This window comes from Dasypus novemcinctus, chromosome 25 (genome assembly GCF_030445035.2).
Source record: "Dasypus novemcinctus isolate mDasNov1 chromosome 25, mDasNov1.1.hap2, whole genome shotgun sequence".
NCBI lineage: Eukaryota > Metazoa > Chordata > Mammalia > Cingulata > Dasypodidae > Dasypus > Dasypus novemcinctus.
The window spans coordinates 16,415,369-16,434,699 of record NC_080697.1 but is presented as its reverse complement, the minus strand read 5'-3'; the positions used below and the strand labels follow the sequence as shown (position 1 = coordinate 16,434,699).

The window sequence follows — 19,331 nt, the reverse complement described above, 5'->3', positions numbered from 1 at the left end:
TATGTATGCGTGTGTGTGGGTGGCTTCTCCACATTCTAGACTCGTTGAATGTGGCAAGTCACTCGGCCTCTGGGTAGCCTGATAAGTCCAACGGGGCTAACAGGTCGATGAGAATTGTTGCACATCTTCAAAGGCATAATCTTCGTAAAAACGCACTGTAAAATGTCACTAAACAAATGAAAAAAACCCACAAGCCCAGGGCTCATTAAACGCTATAGTTAGTAGTCGCTCCTTCAGGGTAGAGCCTAGCCCTTTAACGTCTCTATAACCTAGCTAGCACTCTGGGTCTTCTCAATAAGCCTCCCCGGATGTATCAAGTTCCGCTTCCGCAGGCAGATTTTCGCTGTAGGGGTGAGCGCCGGCCCCTCCCTTAGGCGCATGCTCCTGAAAAGAGGCGGAGACCGGAAGGGCGGGGGAGTGGCCAGGCGCCGCGGCCCGGGTGCTCGCTGGCTCTCTCGGCAGCCGGGCGCGGGAGGCGGGGGCGCGCGCGCGCTCGTTCGCGCGGCCGGCTGCGTACAGTAGTGACGGCCGCGCGGGAGCGGTCACATGACCATAGCGGCTGCCTGTACAGTAAGGGCCCAATATGGCAGCAGCGGTAGCAGTGGCAACGGCAGCAAGAGGACCGGCCGCCCCATAAACCCCCCTGCGCACCTCCCCCGCCGCTTCCTCTGCTTGGGTGCTTCTCCGGCCTGACTTCCCTTTTCTCCCACCTTTCCCGGCACAGCGGGAAAAGCAGCGCAGGACAGAGAAGGCAGGGAGGGCGGCCGGAGCCCGGACACGGGAACCTCCCAGTCAGTTCAAGACCCGACATGAGGGAAAAGGGCCGTAGGAAGAAGGGCAGGACCTGGGCGGAGGCCGCCAAGACGGTAAGGGGGAGGGAGCGAAGGGGAAGGCCGGGAGGATTTCGTTTCCTTGCCACCCACAGTAGTCGCAAGGGAGGGGAGTCCTGTCCCAGCGACCCGGCTGAGGGGGTACAAAACCGCGCGGGGAGGGCGACGGTTAGTGTCGAGGTTGTGATCCCTGTGGGAATGGAGGCGCCCAGCGGAAGGGGCCGCCGCGGGACTGTGGTTTCTCCCAGCGCCAGCGACCGGTCTCCTCGGTGTTTTGAGGCAGTCTCTTCGGGGTCAAGTCACTGTCGCCCCCACTCTGTGGTAGCCCCCGCCCCAGCACGGGGAGGTTTGTTGTGCTTGCCTAGTAACCTGTTCATTTCCCTTGTGCGGCTCTTGAGTCCCCATTGGATGCAGATAGGAGAAGGCTTGTGCGTGCATCCAGCCCCGGAAAGGAGAGAGGAACCCTGGAGCTCGATAGAATTTACCCGCTAAAGCCGACCTGCCGCCAGGCGCGGGCCGCCTGCTTATCTGGGCTCTCAGATCCGGCGTGAGATCACGAGGCTTTTGTTTTTGTTGCGGTTTGCGCAGAAAGTGCAGGAGGTGTTTAGAAACGAAGTAACAGGTGGGACTTGTAGAATTTTTTTTTTCCTGTTTCCGTAGAGACCTACTCTGAACCAAGCAGCAATGCATGGTGGGACGTGTAGTTTATTTACCCGGTCTTTACCGTAGCTAAAGTGATGGTGGCCTAAACGAAGTTGTAATTAGTGGGTAGAACTTTTTTTTTCCAAAAAATTTTACATCGAAATTTAGAGGTGGATTTTAAAAAATGGAATATTGAGGATTAGTGAGGATTTTTATGTTAAAAGCAAAAAAGTAAAAAAGCTGCATGTATGTAAAAATGAAACGTGAGGAGAAAATGAAATTCATTTCGTCTTTGAGGGTGCAACAGAAATATAAGACAGTAAACAGGGTTTCAGTATTGGGAAATGAGAAGGTGCGGGAGTATTATCTTTAATGGTCATTATGTAAGATTTAGACAACTTGAAGAGCCCTTCTAAATGAGCGGTTTGTTTTTTGAATGAGATTTTTGGAGAATTATGGAAAGTATAAAGAAGAAAAAAAAATCACTTATTTCAACCGTCAGCTACATCTGTTAACATTTTGGTTTATTACCGTCTAGTTTTTAAAATTTATTTCCCCAAATGTGGGTTTATTCAACTTTATGCATTGTTTCGTAAACTTTGTGCATTAGGGAGTTGATGAGTCTTAAATTTATATTTCTATTTTAATTGGAAATGTGAAAAAGTTAGTGAAATTTTTTTTCTATTGTAATGTAAAGCAAAAAAGCTCTTTGATTGTTTTGACATAAAATACATCTTTAAAATTGTGACCCTGCTATAAAAATAATTTTTGGGGATGTGGGGTGGTTGCTTCTCCACAAGACTGTTTTACTTGTACTTGATGGACACCTCAAGAGTCCTTTCCCTGTTATTAAAAGAAGCATAGGGAATTTTAATTATAGGTAAAGCAGACTCTACCCCTAATTATGTTAATTAATATCAGTCTCCGGAATTCTAGAGTATTTTTTAAATTAGTCTAATGATTGGAAAATTGTGACAAATAGGAAGAACTAGGCTGCATATGTTATAATTTTCTTACAATAAATTAGTTCATTTGCACATTTATAATCGGCAGTTCATACTATAGCTAGCTATGTAAAAAATAGTATTTAAAGAGGCTAGATTTATCAGTGGAGTTCTGAGAGAGTTTATTGTAGGTTGGTATTTTTATTTGATTCTCACAAATAAAAAAGGTCTCTAAGTAAAACTACAGTTGAGAAAGAGAATGATGATACTAAAACATTTTTTTCTTTTCTAGAAAACACCATACTCTTTTTGTGTTGTTTCATCATTTGTAAAAAGAGATTAAACTGAACCTCAGGGTTTAGAAGAATTCTATTTGTAAGAGGAATAGATAGAAGTAATGTTCTGTTTGCAGGAGAAATGGACAAAAGCCTGTCTATAGTATTTTAGACTGCATAATGAGACCAGAAAATTAGTGATTCGGCAAATTAACTTTGACCTAAATTAAGAAATAATGCACATATTTAGAAGATCAAGAGGATCATGAGAGGGAGTTAAACTTATTTCAAAGGTGTTAAAGCTAAGTATTCTAGGAACACTTTCAGCGAGGGAATAATAGAATTATTTACAAATGTAGGCAGTATCTGCTGCTTATTGCATTGTGTTCTTTGTACCTGCATCATAAAGTATTCTGTTTTAGGGGCTCTATTTAAAACAGGGTGGTATTCCTGACCAGTAATATAGCAACAAATAATTGAATTTATCCATCAAACTATACATATATAAGTATGATAAATTAGCTACTGTGTATGTTTGGATATGTATGATATGTTTATAGGTATGTGAGAGAACACGGATTTATGTAAGGTTCTCTAAACAATCTGAAAAATAAAAATAACAAGACTCAATTAATATATATTATATAATAGTAAAATTGTGCCAAAATACTGATAAAAAGCATTTAAATGTAGACTATAGATTGTTCTAATAACTAAGAAAACCAGAGAGGGATAACGGAGCTGGGACTCAGCTTGCACTTGAGTGCTTATGATTATATTGCACTGTCTTTACTGATCTTAAATTTGTCCTATTTAAATACTCTAGTTATAAAAAAACACTATTCAAGTATTTAGTTAAGAGTTTCACATGTGAAATTTTAAGTATTTAGTTCAGACTTTCATGTGTTAAATTTAAAATTTGTCCTATTTAAATACTCTAGTTATAAAAAACATTCATGTATTTAGTTAAGAGTTTCATATGTGTTAAGCAGTGATGGTGGTGAAGTGATTTGAATGATAAATAGGTAAAGTAGTATTTAATGTAATTTGAAGTGAGAAGTTTTTGTAAGCCAGAGGTATAGAGAGAACCATTTCATTGACTTTAGAACCATGTTCAAAGTTGAGCTAATTCCTTAAAAAAAAAACAAAAGGTATTGTGTCATCTCAATATTTGATGGCATCCCTGAGGATTTTAGCAGTGTTTGCAAAGCAGAACCTTTGGAATAGCGTACTTTTTCCCCCTTGCTCCCAACTATGGAAGGCCCTCCCCCCTTCTGTGTGTGTGTGTGTAGGGAAGTGGAGAGGACAGAGAGGCAGACCTTGGAGATAGTTAACTAGAGATATCTTTGGGTGCTGTTGCAGAAATCAGGGCATTAAGTGGTCAGAATATGTGAAGTGAAATATGGGGCGACAGTCCATAGGATTCTTTCACATGATTTATAGACGGAAGAAGGTTGGTTTTATATTGTTTTGGATTCTATGTGTAGACTGTTCATAACAGTGGTTAATATTACTTAAAACTTTTTTATTGTGGTAATGTATAAAGCAGAATTCTCCATTTTAACAACTTTCATGTGTTAATTACAAGTATGGTTCTACCATCACTGCCATCCATTACCAAAACTTTTTCAACATCCCAAACAAATTCTGTACTCCCCGTTCCCACTCCCTCCATTTCCTGGTAGTATGTAATCGACTTTCTGTCTTTATGTGTTTGCTTTTCTAGGTATTTCATATAAGTGGAGTCATACAATATTTGTCCTTTTCTGTCTGGCTTATTTCTTCAACATGATGTGTTCAAGGTTCATGTTGTAGCATGTTTCAGAACTTCGTTCCTTTTTATGACTGAAAAATACCACATTGTGTTTATCTGTTCATTTTTTAAAAAAATTAATTTATTGAAGTATATCACTCATACATAAACATAAGTGTATAATAACAGTGATGAACTTACAAAACAAACATATATAACATCATACGACTCTCATAACTCATCCTACCACCAATAACTTGCATTGTTGTTAAACCTTTTTAAATAATGATTAAAAAGCATTGTCAAAATATTACTACTAACCAAAGTATTTTTCCCCCAATCAGCTCTATTGTTATTTTTATATCATTTATATATGAACATACGTAAACAAGTGTAATAGTAAAAGTTGTGAACTTTTAAAGCAAACATGCATAACATCATATGGGGGTCCCATACATCAACCCTCCACCAACACCTTGCATTGCCGTGAGATGTTTGTTACAAGTTGTGAAAGAATATTATCAAAATCTTCCTGCTAATCATAGTCCTTATCTTAATTTGGTATGTTTTCCCCCAACCTACCTTCTTATTATTTTTTAAATATATTTTTTATGACAGAAGTTGTAAACTTATAAAACAATCATGCACATGTACAGAATTCCCAAACAGCACCCCTCCATCAACATACCACACTGTGGTGGAACATTTGCTACCGATAAGATAATATCTGATTGTTACCATGTCCATAGTGTACATTTGGCTCACATTTTCCATACTGCCTCATTATCAATACATCTTTCTCATAGATGCAAGAATATTATATTATTACTGCTAACCACAGTTCATAGGTCACTCCAGCTGTATTTTTCCCATGCTTCTCCACATTCCCAACATCCTGCAGTAGTGATGTGCATTTACTCTAGCTCACAAAGGACACTCTTGCATCTGTACCATCAAGCACAATTCTCATCCACTTCTTGGTTTACTGTGCTATTCAGTTCCTAGATTATTCTCTAGCATTCTGTCAATCGGCATTTACATCCTTAGACTACCATTTTCAGCCACTTTCCCATTTGTAAACTAGCTGTTAATTCACTGTGTGTTAACATCCACTCTATACATTTCCACACTTTTACAGTAAAGCTAATTAAAACATTAAACATCAGTAGTCCATCTCAGTCCTCCTATCTCCTTTAAGAATCCACCACCTACCACCAGGTCTTGAAGTTATTTTCCTACAGCATCTACTAGAAGTTTTATGGTTCTTTTATTTTTAGATTTTTAGTCCATTTTGAGTTAATTTTTGGATAAGGTGTAAGATAGGTGTGAGATAGGAGTCCTCTTTCCTTCTTATGGCTGTGGATATTCCAATTCTTTTCAGCACCATTTGTTGAATGGACTGTTTTGCCTGAGCTGAGTGGGTTTGACAGGCTAGTCAAAAACCACTTGACCATGCATTGAGGATCTGTTTCTGAACCATCAGTTTGGTTCCATTTTGGTCTATGTGACTGTCTTTATGCCGGTACCATGCTGTTTTTACCACTATAGCTAGGTAATATGATTTAAAGTCTGGAGATGAGGGTTTGCTTTTCCTTTTTATTATGATGTTTCTGGCTCTCTTCAGGACCCCTTACCCTTCCAAATAAATTTGATGATCATGTTTTCAATTTTTTAAAAAAATGCTGGTAGAATTTTTATCAGGATTGCATTGAATCTGTATATCAATTTGAATAGAATTGACATCTTAATGATATTTAGTCTTCCAAAACATGAGCATGGAATGTTCTTCCAGTTATTTAGGCTTTTTAAAAATTTCTTTTAACACTGAGTTGCAGTTTTCTGAATACAAGTGCTTTACATCGTTGGCTAAGTTTATTCCTAACTGTTTGAGTTTTCTCTGTCATATTGTATTTTCACCACTCTTTTGACACTTATAGTTACTTTCATTTCTAGACCCTCTTCCAGGCTTCTCTTTCCTGTCTCTTCTTGTCAGGCTCTAGCACACCCTTTAGTATTTCCTGAACCTGGTCTGTTGCTTGGAAATTCTCTCAGTTTCTGTTTATCTGTGAATATTCTAATCTCGCCCTCATTTTGATATAATGATATAAGTCTTGCTGGATGTAAGATTCTTGGCTGGAAGTTTTTGTCTTGTAGTATCTTAAATATATCAGACTAGCGTCTTCTTGCCTCCACAGTTTTTGGTGAGAAATCAGCACTTAATCTTATTTGGTATCCCTTATTTGTTATGCATAGCTTTTCTCTTGCTGTTCTCAGAATTTTCTCTTTGTCTTTGGCATTTGACATTCTGATGGGTATGTGACTTGGGGTTGGTCTATTCAGATTTTTTTGGATGGGAGTACATTGTTGCTTCTTGGACATGGATATCTATGTCCTTCAAAGGTTTGGGAAATTTTCTACCATTATTTCTTCAAATATTCTTTCTGTCCCTTTTCACTTCCCTTCTCATTCTGGCACACCCATCACACGTATGTTTGCACGCCTTTTGCTGTCATTTAGTTCCTGAGACCTTGTTCAATTTTTTCCATTCTTCATCTTTTCTTTTGTATATTCATTTTCAGAGGCCATTTCTTCAAGCTCACCTATCCTTTCTTCTGCCTCCTCAAGTCTGATGTTATATGAAAACAATGTTTTTTTAAGTTCATTTATTGGGAATCTTTCATTCCCATATGACCTCCTCTTTTCTATGTATGCTTTCAAATTGTTCTTTGTGCTCATCCTGTGTCTTCTTAATAGTCTTAATCTCGTTAGCCATCTCATTGGATTTATTAAGGAGATTTGTTTGAACATCTATGATTAGTTGTCTCAACTCCTTTCTGTCATCTGGAGGTTTATCTTGTTCCTTTAACTGGGCCACAGTTTCCTGTTTCTTGGTGTGGATTGTAATTTTTTTGTTGATTTCTTGGCATCTGACTTACTATTTGTTTTGAGTGCAGTTTTTCTCTTTAGTTTAAGGCTTCCTGCCCTTTCTCCCTTGCTGGTTGGGTAGTAGGAGCCAAAGAAGTAGTTGGTGCCCTAAGGTGTGGAGGCTCAAGCTGCCCTCTCTGCTCCAGGGACCAATGAAGCTTCTCCCAACTCTCTCCTTTGCCAGGGATAGGGACAGAGTCACAGCTGTGTGGAATAATCCAAGTTGTGCAGGCCTAGACTGTAGTTGCCCAGAGAGACTGATGAAGCTCATACCCCTTTCTCCTGTCTGGGGCACAGAAGGAGCTGCAGGTGTGGGCAGCAATCTCTGCAGTGTGGGTCCACAATGCCCACAGTTGCCCCAGGAGACTTTCGATTTTCAGTCTGTGCCAGCCACATAGATACTTGCAGTTACCTGGATAGGCTGATGCAGGGCCCACCAGCCTCCTCCCTGCAGAGGTGGGGCTGAAGCCTAGTCTAGGGCTGCAGGCCAACCTGGGTGAAAGAAACTGGTTCCTATGGTCGCTGTGATTTTTCAGTCAGCTTGGCTTCCCTTCAGGCTGGGGGTGGAGTAAAAATGGCGGCCACCGATCCCTTTCAGACTTGAGCAGTTTCACACCCCAGCAGTCCCCAGGCTTATATCTTAGCCAGCCAAGTCTGCTGATCAGTAGCCGAAATCAGCAACCAACCATCTCTTCCTCCCCTGTTTTTGGGAAATTAAGCTTCCAGTTCCAGCCACAGAACAGGTCCCAGGGCTACTCGTGCCTCTAGAGTAGGATAATCACCGGCCTCTGCAGCTTGGTTAGTAATTATCTGGAGAGGCTGGAACTGGTCCTCCCAGCTTCCTCCCTCCTGTAGGTGGCACTGGGGTATAGGCTAGAGCAGCAGTCTGATCTGGATGGAAAGAAGCTGGTCCCCACCAGCACTATGATTCTCAGTCCATCCTGCTTCCCCTCGTGCCAGGCATGGAGTTAAAATTGCAGCTCCCAGCCTCTTTCTGACTTGGTCAGGCTCAAACTTTAGCTATTTGCAGGATTATACTGTAGCCCTCAGAATTTACTCATCAGTAGCTGAAGTTGGTGCCAAATTGTCACTTCCTCCCCCCTATTTGGGAAGTGGAGCTTTCAATTCCAGCCGCGGAACAGCTCCCAAGTCGGTTTCTGCCTCCAGTGGGGGGGTGGGCACCGGAGTGCTCTACTTACTAGTCTTCACTGCAGATGGGTAGTCTCCTCCTTCTATCCCTTCAGGTATGTTGCAGGATTCTTTTCTGGCCTCCTGGAGCCCCCAAACAGGTGCTTCAGCTAGCTCCAGAGAGCTCTGGGTGATTACTGACTGCCCTGTAGCAGGAGCTGACTCTGGCAGCTCCTTACTCTGCAGCCATCTTGCTGGTTGTCTATCTGTTCATTTTTTGATGGACACTTGGGTTGTGAATAATGCCATTTTGAATAATGTCGTTGTGCACATTGGTGTACAAATGCCTGTTTGAGACCCTGTTTTTAATTCTTTAGGGGTATGCCTGGAAGAGGAATTATTGGGTCATAGGGTAATTTCTGTGTTTAACTTTCTGAGGAACTACCAGACTTTTTTCCACATAATTTTTAAAAAGTTTTTATTTTGAAATAATTTCAAATTTCAGGACAGTTGCGAAAATAATACAGATTCATACAGAGAGCCCCAATGTACCCCCAACCTCTCAGATACTCAGATCCATCAATTTTTTTAATTTTTTTTTTAATTTATTCCCCTCCCCCCCTTGCAGCTTGCTTTGTTGTCTACTCTCTGTCCATTTGCTGCGAGCTCTTCTGTGTTTTTTTTGTTGTTGTTGTTGTATCACCTTGCTGAGTCAGCTCTCTGTGGCGCTTGCGGGCGAGCCTACCTTCACAAGGAGGCCCGGCGACGCAAACCCAGGGCGTCCCCCATATGGTAGACAGGAGCCCAACTGATTGAGCCACAGTTACTTCCCAAGATCCATCAATTTTAACATTTTGTTAGTTTGCTGTATCATTTTCTCTCCCCCTCCCCCATATATCTATTTTCTGAACATTTGAGAGCAGGTTGCACACATCATCATCCTTGAATACATAATACTTCCATGTACATTTCCTACAAAAAAGGATATTCACTTAGATAATCACTTTAAGTGCAGTATCAAGTTGAAGAAATTTAACATTGATATAAAGCTTGCAGTCTACATTCCAGTTTACCTTATGTTTCAGTAATGGTCTATTGATCCTTTCCCCCTCCATTCTTAGGTCCTATCATGTATTACATTTAATTGTTATTATCTATTTATTTTTTCTCTTTTTTTTAAATAGTGGAAACACATAAACAATATAAATCTTCCAGACCCAGCCTTTCCTAAGCATACCATTCAGTGGGATTAATCACATTCACAGTGTTGCAGAACTGTCATCACCATCCATTAACAGAACTTTCCCTTCATCCCAAATAGAAACCCTACACTCATTATGCATTAAAATCCCCCTTGCCTCTGCCCCTAATGCCTGGTAGCCTGTACTCTGCTTTCCTCCTCTTTGAGCGTGCATATGCTCTGATATTTCTTTTAATTGATACTATAGGGCTTACATTTAACATCCTAAATCTATAGCAGTCTTGTTTGCTGTGATAATTTAACTTCAATTGCATATATAAACTATGTTCCTGTACCCCTCTGTCCCCCCGACCTTTATGTAGTTCTTGTTACAAATTCCGTATTTATACCTTATTAGTCCAAAACCACTGATTTATCATTACATTTTATGCATTTGCCTTTTAGGTCCTGTAGGAAATAAAAAGTGGAGTTACAAATCAAAAATACAATAGTACTAGCATTGTATTTACCCATGTTATTATCTTTGGGGAATCTATATATATATATTTTCACTTTTTTAAAATTCAAGTATATCATTCATACATAAACATACATAAACAACAAGTATAATAAAAGATTGCAAACTTAAAAAGTAGACATACAGAATATCACACAGGAGTCTCATACATCACCCCTCCACCAACTCTTTGCTTTGATGTGAAACGTTTGTTACAAACTATGCAAGAGCATTGTCAAAATATTATTACCCTATGATGTAGACCATTGACCATGAGGTGCAGCGATGCCCAGAGATGTACTTACCAAATGCAGTGGATGTGTCATGATGATGGGAGAGAGTGTTGCTGTGGGGGGAGTGGGGGGTGGGGGCGGTGGGGTTGAATGGGACTTCATATTTTTTGAATGTAATATTTTAAAAAAATGAATAAAAAAAATATTACTACCAACTATAGTCCTTATCTTACATTTATATTTTTCCCCCAACCCATACTACTTTTTAAAAATATATATTTTTATTGCAGATATTGTGAACTTGCAAAACATCATACAGATGTGTAGATTTCCCACACAACTCCACACCCTGGTGGAACTTTTTTTACAGATGATGAGATAATATTATCAGGCTATTACCACTACTCATGGTCCATAGTATACATTTATCACACTTTCTCCATAAACCTCCATTATCAACACCGTACAGCTTGGCATTGATGCAAGAATATTATAATATTGCTGTTAACCACAGTCTATAGGTCACACCAATTTAGTTTTCCCATGTTTCTCCATATGCCCATCACCCTGCAATAGTGACGTACATCTGCTCTTTCTCACAGAAGGACTCTCTTGCATTTGTACCCTTAACCACAATCCCCAACCACCTTTGGGGTCACTGTTATTCAGTCCCTAGATTATTCTTTAGCTTTCTTTCTGTTGACATTTACTTCCCCAGACTACCTTTTTCAGTTACAATCCCATCCATAAACCAGTTGCTACTCACTATAATGTGTTACTATCAACTCTATCCATGGAGATCTATATTTCTTCATGTGGTTTCAGTCAATTGTCTGTTTTCCTTAACTTTCAAACTCAAGAATTCCCTTTAGCATTTCTTGTAGGACCAGTCTAGTGATGAGGAAGTTGCTCAGCTTTTCTTTATCTAGGAATTCTTGGTTGGTCTTGCTTGCCGCCGTGGTTTCTGATGAGAAATCAGCACTTAATCTTATTGAGGCTCCCTTGTACATGACAAAGATTCTCTGGAATTTAAGGAATATATTAATCTTGTTCTTGGCCAGTTTGATACATTAATGCACAGTGTATAATTTGATATACATTGTTCTGTTTCTGTGCTGTTCCGTAATTTAGTCACTAGTTACATGTGGCCATTGAGCATTTGAAATATGGCTTGTGGGAGTGAGGATCTGAATTTTACATTTTATTTAATTTTAATGAATTTAAATTTAAGTGGCCACATTTTGGCTAGTGAGTACCATGTTGGGTGGTGCAGATATAAGGTAACTTTTTAAGTAAACTTGTCTGTTTATATGTTTTGCCTTTTTTTCTGTTGCTGTTTTTCATACTCATTTCCAAGGATACCTTGTATATTAAGGAAACTAGCCCTTCGTTATATATGTTACAGATGTATTTTCCAGTTTTATCTTTTGACTTGAGTTGTGGATTTTTTTGCTACCCGAGCATTTTTAATGTTCACGTAGACAAATTTATCAATGTTTACCTTTTATGCTTTCTAGGTTTCAGGTCTTATTAAGAACAGCTTTCCATCTCAAAGGGTATAAAGGGAATGCTTTTAAATAATGTGTTGCTTTGAAGACATCTTTCTTAAATTATAAAAACATTTTATTGTGGATAAGTAGGAGGAAATTTGGTTTATGCAACAGTTGGACTTCGTGCTTCCTAAAGACAGAGACTTTTTCCTTTTTTTTTTTTTTTTCCAGTTAGAGCTGTTGTAGATTTACAGAAAAATCATGTAGGAAGTACAGAGTTCCCATATTTTCTACCTCTCACACAGTCTTCCCTTTTAACATTTTGCATTAGTATGGAACTTATGTTAAAATTGATGCACCAATATTATAACTATAGTCCATACTTTATATTAAGGCTCACTCTTTGTGTTGTACAGTGCTATGCTTTGTTTATTTTTAAAAAATTTTATTGTGGTAACAGCTATAATAATTTCCTATTTTAACCACTTTCAGATACATAATTTGGGGGCATTAATTACATTCACAGTTTTGTGCTGTCATCCCCACCATCTATTATCAAAACTTTTCCATCATCCCAGTCAGAAATTTGTACCAATTAAGCATCAACTCCCCATTCCCTTTCCCTACCTTGCCCTGTAACCTGTATTTTAATTTCTGACTATAAATTTGCATATTCTAATTATTTCATATAAGCGATATCCTTAGGTTTTCCTTTTGTATCTGGCTTATTCCACTCAATGTGATGTTTTCAAGGTTCAGGCATATTGTAGCATGTATCAGAACTTTATAATTTTTTCTGTGACTGAATAATATTCCATTATATGCATATACCACATATTGGTTATACAGAGACTTTCTTTTAAAGTGTTTCTACCTGCAGATCTTAATTCACTTTTCTTGCACAGAACTACCAAATAAATTTTTGGCACCATTTTTTTTGGAGATAAAAGAAGACATTGTTTTCACTTTTATGGAGGCACAGCTTAAAGTTGAGGGCAGGGGCTAGTCAACTCTCTTTGGTATTGTTTGGCAGGAAAACTGATTGATTATCTTCATTTTTGTGAATGATTCCAAGACACACAGGCATTTGCTTTCAAAGACCCTTTTGAGTTACATTTGGACATTGGATAACTGCTTCTGATATTTCTTACTCCTGACGAAGCTAAATTTGGTTAAGGTATATAAGCTTGTGCTTAGTTCCGGACATCAGAGGCACTGTAAACCATATTAATTATAGTGTCCTCTGAGTATTTTTGAAAAAAATTATGCTATGAAAGGCTTTTCTTTGAAAATTATTTGGCTACTAACATTTAACAATTGATACTATGTTTGGAATGGCCTCTCATTGGAGTTCACAGTTTGGGATGGCTCGCATCATCTTGAATCTTTAACCCACTGATATATGAATTATTCGGCTGGTTTAGCCTTGTTCAATTCCACCTACCCCCCATGGCTCCCTCGTCTGTTTGCTCGTTTTTTTGCTAGTTGTTTGCTTGTTTCTTCTTGAGGAGGCACCAGGAACTGAACCTGGGAGGCAGGTGCCTACCTGCTTGAGTCACGTCCACTCCCTGCTCGTTTTGTTTTTACTCGCTGCCTGCTAGTTGTTTGTTTATCCACTCCCCATGTTCAGTTTTAAATAAAGTGATAAGTGGTGTTGGTGAAAGAGTAACACAAGTTTTTAAATGTGTTGCATTATCATAGCGACTAGTTTCTTACCTGAGATGAGAAGTTCTGACAAATTTTTATGTTTTAAATAAATGATATATAAGAAAAAAAAGGATGATAGCCATGAAATATATTATTTCAATATTAAAGATTTTCTTTTATATATGTATAGTGAGTGCATGAAGATATAATAAAAAAAATGGAGTTACAAAATAAAGATATTTAAGGAAATAACTTTCATATATAAAAATAATTACCAGGGAAGTGGATGTGGTTCATGTGGTAAGTCCTCCATCTACCATATGGGAGGACCTGGGTTCGATCCCTGGGGCCTCCTGCTGAAAAACAAGAAGAGAAAGCATGCCTGCGTGGCGAGCCAGTGCCTGAGTGGAGAGCTCAGTGCCCTCATGGTGAGCTGAGTGCCCTCATGGTGAGCTGAGTGCCCTCATGGTGAGCTGAGTGCCTGCATGGTGAGCCAAGTGCCCATGATGGTGTCCACCTGGTGAGCCGAGTGCCTGTGTGGTGAGCCAAGTGTCTGTGTGAGTGCCTGCATGGCGAGCCAAGTGCCTGCACGAGTGCTCATGAGGCGATCTGAGTGCCCATGTGAGTGCCCACATGGTGAGCCAGTATATGTGCAGTGAGCCGAGTGCCCACTTGAGTGCCCAGGTGGCGAGCCAACTGCCCACGTGGTGAGCTGAGTGCCTCTGTTAGTGCGCACATGGTGAGCCAGTGCCTGCGTGGTGAGGCAAGTGCCCATGCAGGTGAATCACGCAGCAAGATGATGACTCAGCAAAAGAGAGATGACCAGAGTCAAGGTGAAGCGCAGCAGAGACCAGGAACTGAGGTGGCACAATTGACAGGGAACCTCTCTCCACATCAGAGGTCCCCAGGATCGAATCTTTGAATCCTAGAGGAGAAAGATGAGAGGAGAAGACAGAAAGAAAAATAGATACAGAAGACCTCATGGTGAATGGACACAGACAGCAAAAACAGCAGGGCAGGGGAGAGCAGAGGGGGTAAAATAAAGAAAGAAATCTTAAAAAAAAAAAAGTAAATACCCATAAAAGATGAGGGGAAAATGGGGAATTTTTAATAGTAACCTGGAATTAACCTTAATATGTGGACCCTATTTAACAAAACAACATAATTAACTGGTAGTTAAGAAAATGGACTTTGAATCACACATTTGGATTTGCCATTGGCTCTGCCATTTACTGGGTCAGTTTGGATAAGTAATTTTAACCAGTGATCAAACAGTGTGCATGAAAATCATCTGGGCCTCCTGTCATAATGTAGGTTTTGATTCAGTAGACCAGAGAGTCTGCCTTTCTGATAAGTTTCTATGTAATGCTGTTGCTGCTGGTCCATGCATCACATTCGGACTTGTAAAGATTTATACTAAGTGTTTTCAATTTCTCTATCTTGAAAATGCAGATAATAATATAATCTATTTGAAATGTTATGTGATTAGGTAGGTAAGATAATCTATTATAAGTTCTTTGTACCATCCCTGGTATATTGTAATTACTGTTAATATTACTGAAGAGTTGATAAGAAGCCATTTTTGTTTCTGAGTGAAGACTAAATATTGTAAAAATGTCATTTCTTAGCAAATAGTGCAAGGATTTGAGACATTCAAATGCCCTAATTACTGCATGTTTTCCAAGATAAATGTGGAATCACACAGAGACTTAATCTATCTGTGAACGACTTTGGGAATTCACTCTGCCCTGTCATATGACTGAAGATCTATCTCCTGCCTTCAGGAGATTCTGCACAAAATTCCATGCTTGATTTATACCTCACTTGCTGATGTCCCATATCCTAGGTCATACCTCTGGTTTGCACAAAAAATTGTTCACCTCCTCTGCCTCCTCTCTTATCTGTGTGTGTGTGTGTGTTGTGTGTTCTTCTTAAGGTAGTGATCTTTAGGTATGACTCTCACTATGTTTTTATATTTATTTAAAACTAATTTAATTTTGCCATGAATAATATAATAACATACTATTTTTACCTTTTCTTCTACTTTTGAACTTCCTGTTGTGTGAACTGCAAATCTCTTTTCATTCCCATTCTTTTTTTTTTTTTAAATCCCCCCCTTGTGGCTTTTTTTTTGTGTGTATACTGTCTGTTCTCTCTGTCCATTCACTGTATGTATGTCCTTCTGTGTCTGTATTTATTTATCTTATTTCTCCTCCCCCCTTGCGGCTTGCTTGCTGTCTGCTCTCTGTGTCCATTCACTGCAGGTTCCTTTGTGTTCTCACTTGTCTCCCTTCTTTTTGTTGCGTCACTTTGCTGAGTTGGCGCTCCACGGCATCTGTGGGTGAGCCTGCCTTCACAAGGAGGCCCTGGGTGCGAACTGAGGGCCTCCCATATGGTAGACTGGAGCTCATCTGATTGAGCCACAGCCCCTTCCCTTGCATTCATTTTTGTTTATTCACTGCTTACCTGCTTATTATATATTATGTTGGAGCCTATGGGAAACACAAAGAACAACTTCTTGAAGTTCAATATGTAATAGGGCAGATTAATGATTAAATAAGAATATTTGTATGTTTTTGTTTGCCACTAAAAATACTTTTTTTCCATTATGCCCTTAGTGGGTTATTACTGATAAAAGCGAAAGTAATTTTTAAAAATATATTTATCTTGTGGGAATATAGGTGTAGTAGGCAAAATTCTAAGATGGTCCCAAGATTCCCATTCATGTAATCATCTCCTCTCGAGTGTGATTGGGACCTGTGAGTATGATGGACTATCACTCCCAGGATTAGGTTATTTTACATGGCAATGGTGAGGAGATTTTGCAGATGTAATGTAGGTGACTTTTTAAAAAAACTTCTTTCTCTCCCCTCCCCCTTCCCCCCGGTTGTCTGTTCTCTGTGTCCATTTGCTGTGTGTTCTTTGTCTGCTTCTGTTGTTGTCAGTGGTACGGGAATCTGTGTCTCTTTGTTGTTGCTTCATCTTGCTGCGTCAGCTCTCCGTGTGTGCGGCGCCATTCCTGGGCGGGCTACACTTTCTTTTGCGCTGGGCGGCTCTCCTTATGGGGCGCTCTCCTTGCACGTGGGGTTTCCCTACGTGGGGGATACCCCTGCGTGGCAGGGCACTCCTTGTGTGCATCAGCATTGCACGTGGGCCAGCTCCACATGGGGTTTGAACCGCGGACCTCGCATGTGGTAGACGGCGGACGCCCTATCCATTGGGCCAAGTCTGCTTCCCTATAGGTGACTTTTAACTAAACAAAAGGGAGCTTATCTTGGGCAGACCTGAACCTATCAGATGAGCCCTTTAAAACAAGTTCTAGAGGTCAGATAGAAGAAGAGACATTTGAAGTAAAAGAGAGTCTCCTGCTGGCCTTGGAGAAGCAGACAGCCACGATAGCTGTCATGGAGGAGACCATGTGGGGTTGAGCAGCCTTTAGGAGTTGAGCCAACAAGAAAACAGCCTCAGTCCTACACAGTTGCAACAGAGTGAGTTCTGCCAACAGCCACTGGACTTGGAAGAGGATCCCAAGCCTCAGATGCGATCACAGCCCCACTTGTTGCTTTGATTTCATCCTGGTGAGACCCTAACCAGAGGATCTAGCTAACCCATGCCCAGAATTGGATGCATAGAAAACTGTGAGATAATAAATGTGTGTGGTTTTATCCTGGCTAATTTTGATGATAAACTTTTATCACAAATTTGTGTTGTTGAAGCTATAGCAACAGCAAATTAAAACTCGTATTTAAGGGGGCAGACTTGGCCCAGTGGTTAGGGCGTCCATCTACCACATGGGAGGTCTGCAGTTCAAACCCTGGGCCTCCTTGACCCGTGTGGAGCTGGCCCATACTCAGTGCTGATGCGCGCAGGGAGTGCCCTGCCATGCAGGGGTGTCCCCCGCGTAGGGGAGCCCCACGCGCAAGGAGTGCACCCCGTAAGGAGAGCAGCCTAGCGTGAAAGAAAGTGCAGCCTGCCCAGGAATGGTGCCGCACACACGGAGAGCTGACACAGCAGGATGGCGCAACAGAAAGAAATACAGATTCCCGTGCTGCTCACAAACAACAGAAGCGGACAAAGAAAACTCAGCAAATAGAGCAGAGAACCGTGGTGGGGGGGTGGGAAGGGGAGAGAAATAAATAAATAAATCTTAAAAACAACAACAACGACTTGTACTTAAATTTTTGGTGACAGGGTTTTTGGTCTCAGAGAAGGTTTGGCCTGGGTCTTCAGGGATGATGGATAAAACATTTACAGGTAAATAAGGGGAAGGGCATTGCTGGCAGAGGAAGACCTGGAAAGCTGAAAAGGCTGAGAAATGCAGGACATCTTTGATGCATTGTTGATTTACCTTTGGGTATTGTAAAGTGTAGTGGAAGATGATGTCAGAAAAGGTAGTTGGGTTGGGGCCAAAATGTGGAGAATTTTAGAAGTCAGGCTGAGAAGTATTTTTATTCTAGGGCTCAGTTTTTATGTGGGCGATAATCTGTGTTTCATGCAGATTGGGTCATTTGTGGGGTTTATTGTAGAGGGCTGCAAGTCTGGATGTAGAGAGGTCATGAGAGTCAGAGTTGGCTCTCTCGAATTAAAAAGGATGGGAGGGATTGTGGATTTCTTTTCATGTCATCCACACTGTTCTCATTTCATCCATACAGTTATCCCACTTAGAATACTCCAAGAGAAGCCTTTACTTAAACTGTTCCAGTGTCTTGAAGTTTTCATACGTACAGAAGATTTTGTTCCCAGTTCTCTAATTTTTCTTTTCTTTTCTGGAAAGCTCTTCAACATGTCAGGTCGTCAAGCTTGTTCAGGTGGTAGAATCACTGGGGGATGTTACGTTGTCCCACACTTTCAGGAGGGACCATTTGTAGGGTATTATGTGTGAGGGGTATTTCCTGGAGTACACTACCGTGGTTCTGGGAGTCATGATACTCCTTGTGAAATTAAAATAAGGACACATTTGCCAGGAGAAAACCTGTCTTATTACAGGTTTGTAATATAAAAGTCATACCTTGAGAACAGGTGTGGGAAGCGAAAGGGGATACTGTTTCCCAGTCTTTCAGTTAGTACTGGATTTGATTCATGTGTAGTTTCCAAGTCTGTTTTCTTGGGTAGCAAATGACAGAGGTTTAATAAAAGTGTTTCACAAGTTAGCTTTCTTGTGGACCTCCCACTAGGGGATTTGTAGATTAATTCAAGGAGTTCTGAAAGTTGGCTTGCAACTGTTAAGTGTTAATGCTTTAATGCTAATTTTAAAAGTTGAATGAGCTTATTTGTGACTGAATTGTCTTGTGATTTTGGTGTTCATGTTTATTGGAATAGGCAGACTTAATAGGAAATGATGCATTCATTTATGGCCAAGGGAAGGCCAGTTGGCATCCCAGTGTATTATTGGAAAGAAGGTTTCACATAGTTTGAATAAGAAATGTTATCAAAGGGCATTTGGTATATAGGCAAGCAAAAAAGATCTATAGAGGCAGTCAGGACCACTGTGACATAGTAGCAGTATTTTAATATTAAAGTACAACACAATTTCGTGGTTTTATAGTTCAGATTTAACTTGTAAATTTATTTTTATAATGGTATAAGAGGGAAGCAGATGTGGCTCAACTGATAGAGCGTCCACCTACCATATAGTAGGTCCAGAGTTTGAACCCAGGGCCTCCTGACTTGTGTGATGAGCTGGCCCATCCATGTGCAGTGCTGCTGCGTACAAGGAGTGCCATGCCACGCAGGGGTGCCCCCCATGTAGGGGAGCCCCACGCGCAAA

General features: G+C 40.4%; 1 protein-coding gene across 1 annotated transcript in view; it reads left to right on the top strand.

Moving 5' to 3' along the window:
• Positions 1–411: 411 nt before the first annotated feature.
• Positions 412–19,331, top strand: part of ASXL2 (ASXL transcriptional regulator 2) — a 185,251-nt gene continuing 166,331 nt past the window's right edge. The window contains exon 1 of the mRNA XM_058287729.2: positions 412–866. Within this exon, the coding sequence (XP_058143712.1) occupies positions 810–866 (57 nt within the window). The 5' untranslated portion in view covers positions 412–809. The remainder of the gene's footprint in view (positions 867–19,331) is intronic.